The 730-nt window shown below is 66.2% G+C and overlaps 1 protein-coding gene across 1 annotated transcript in view; it reads right to left on the minus strand.

The window, feature by feature from the left end:
* Positions 1-12: 12 nt before the first annotated feature.
* The window catches only part of LOC119591629 (neurogenin-1-like), a 1,031-nt gene continuing 313 nt past the window's right edge, over positions 13-730 (minus strand). Inside the window, exon 1 of the mRNA XM_037940383.1 lies at positions 13-730. This exon is cut by the window's right edge and continues 313 nt beyond it. Coding sequence (XP_037796311.1) covers positions 272-730 — 459 coding nt within the window. The 3' untranslated portion in view covers positions 13-271.

The following is a 730-nucleotide window of genomic DNA, read 5'->3' on the forward strand; positions in this document are numbered from 1 at the left end:
TAACCTTCCCAAGGGATTACGGTGCTTTGAGAAGAGACTCCGCCGCAGTTTCATACTCCAGGCTGGTCAGCATCCTTGGACTGCAATCCGAAGCAACATCTGTGGATCTGGTTTGCCTCGTCGAGAAGCTGCTCGGAAGAGCAAAAGCCGCTCGCCGAAACACCTCGCAGACCTCTCCTTTCTGTCTTTCTTGATGCGCCTCCCGCCGGGGCGTCGGGCGGCGGCGGGAGACGTCACAGGCACTGCGGAAGAACGGAGTGGCGCCGGGGCATCAGAGGCACTGGTAGGGCAAGCTCGGGTAGTGCATGTACTGGCTGTGCGCGGCGCCGGGGTGGAAGGCGCCGCCCATGGCGCCGGCCCAGGGGTCGCCCTCGCCCTCCACGCAGTAGGGCGCGGGCGGGCCGAGAGCTCCGCCCTGGTACATGCTCACGTCGTTGGGCGTCTGGGGAGGCACGGCTGCGTTGCTGACGCCCACGCTGAGGCTAAGGTGCTGCGGGTGCTGCGGCGTGCGGGCGTCGAAGCCCTTGAGCGTCTCGCTGAGCGCCCAGATGTAGTTGTGGGCGAAGCGCAGCGTCTCGATCTTGGTGAGCTTGGTGTCGTCGGGCGCCGTGGGCAGCACGGTGCGCAGGCGCTCCAGCGCGTTGTTCAGCATGTGCATGCGGTGCCGCTCGCGGTCGTTGGCTTTCATGCGGCGGTTGCGGCGGATCTTGGCGATGTGCTGCGGGCTCCT

The sequence above is a fragment of the Penaeus monodon genome, chromosome 29, assembly GCF_015228065.2.
Source record: "Penaeus monodon isolate SGIC_2016 chromosome 29, NSTDA_Pmon_1, whole genome shotgun sequence".
In the NCBI taxonomy this organism is placed as follows: domain Eukaryota; kingdom Metazoa; phylum Arthropoda; class Malacostraca; order Decapoda; family Penaeidae; genus Penaeus; species Penaeus monodon.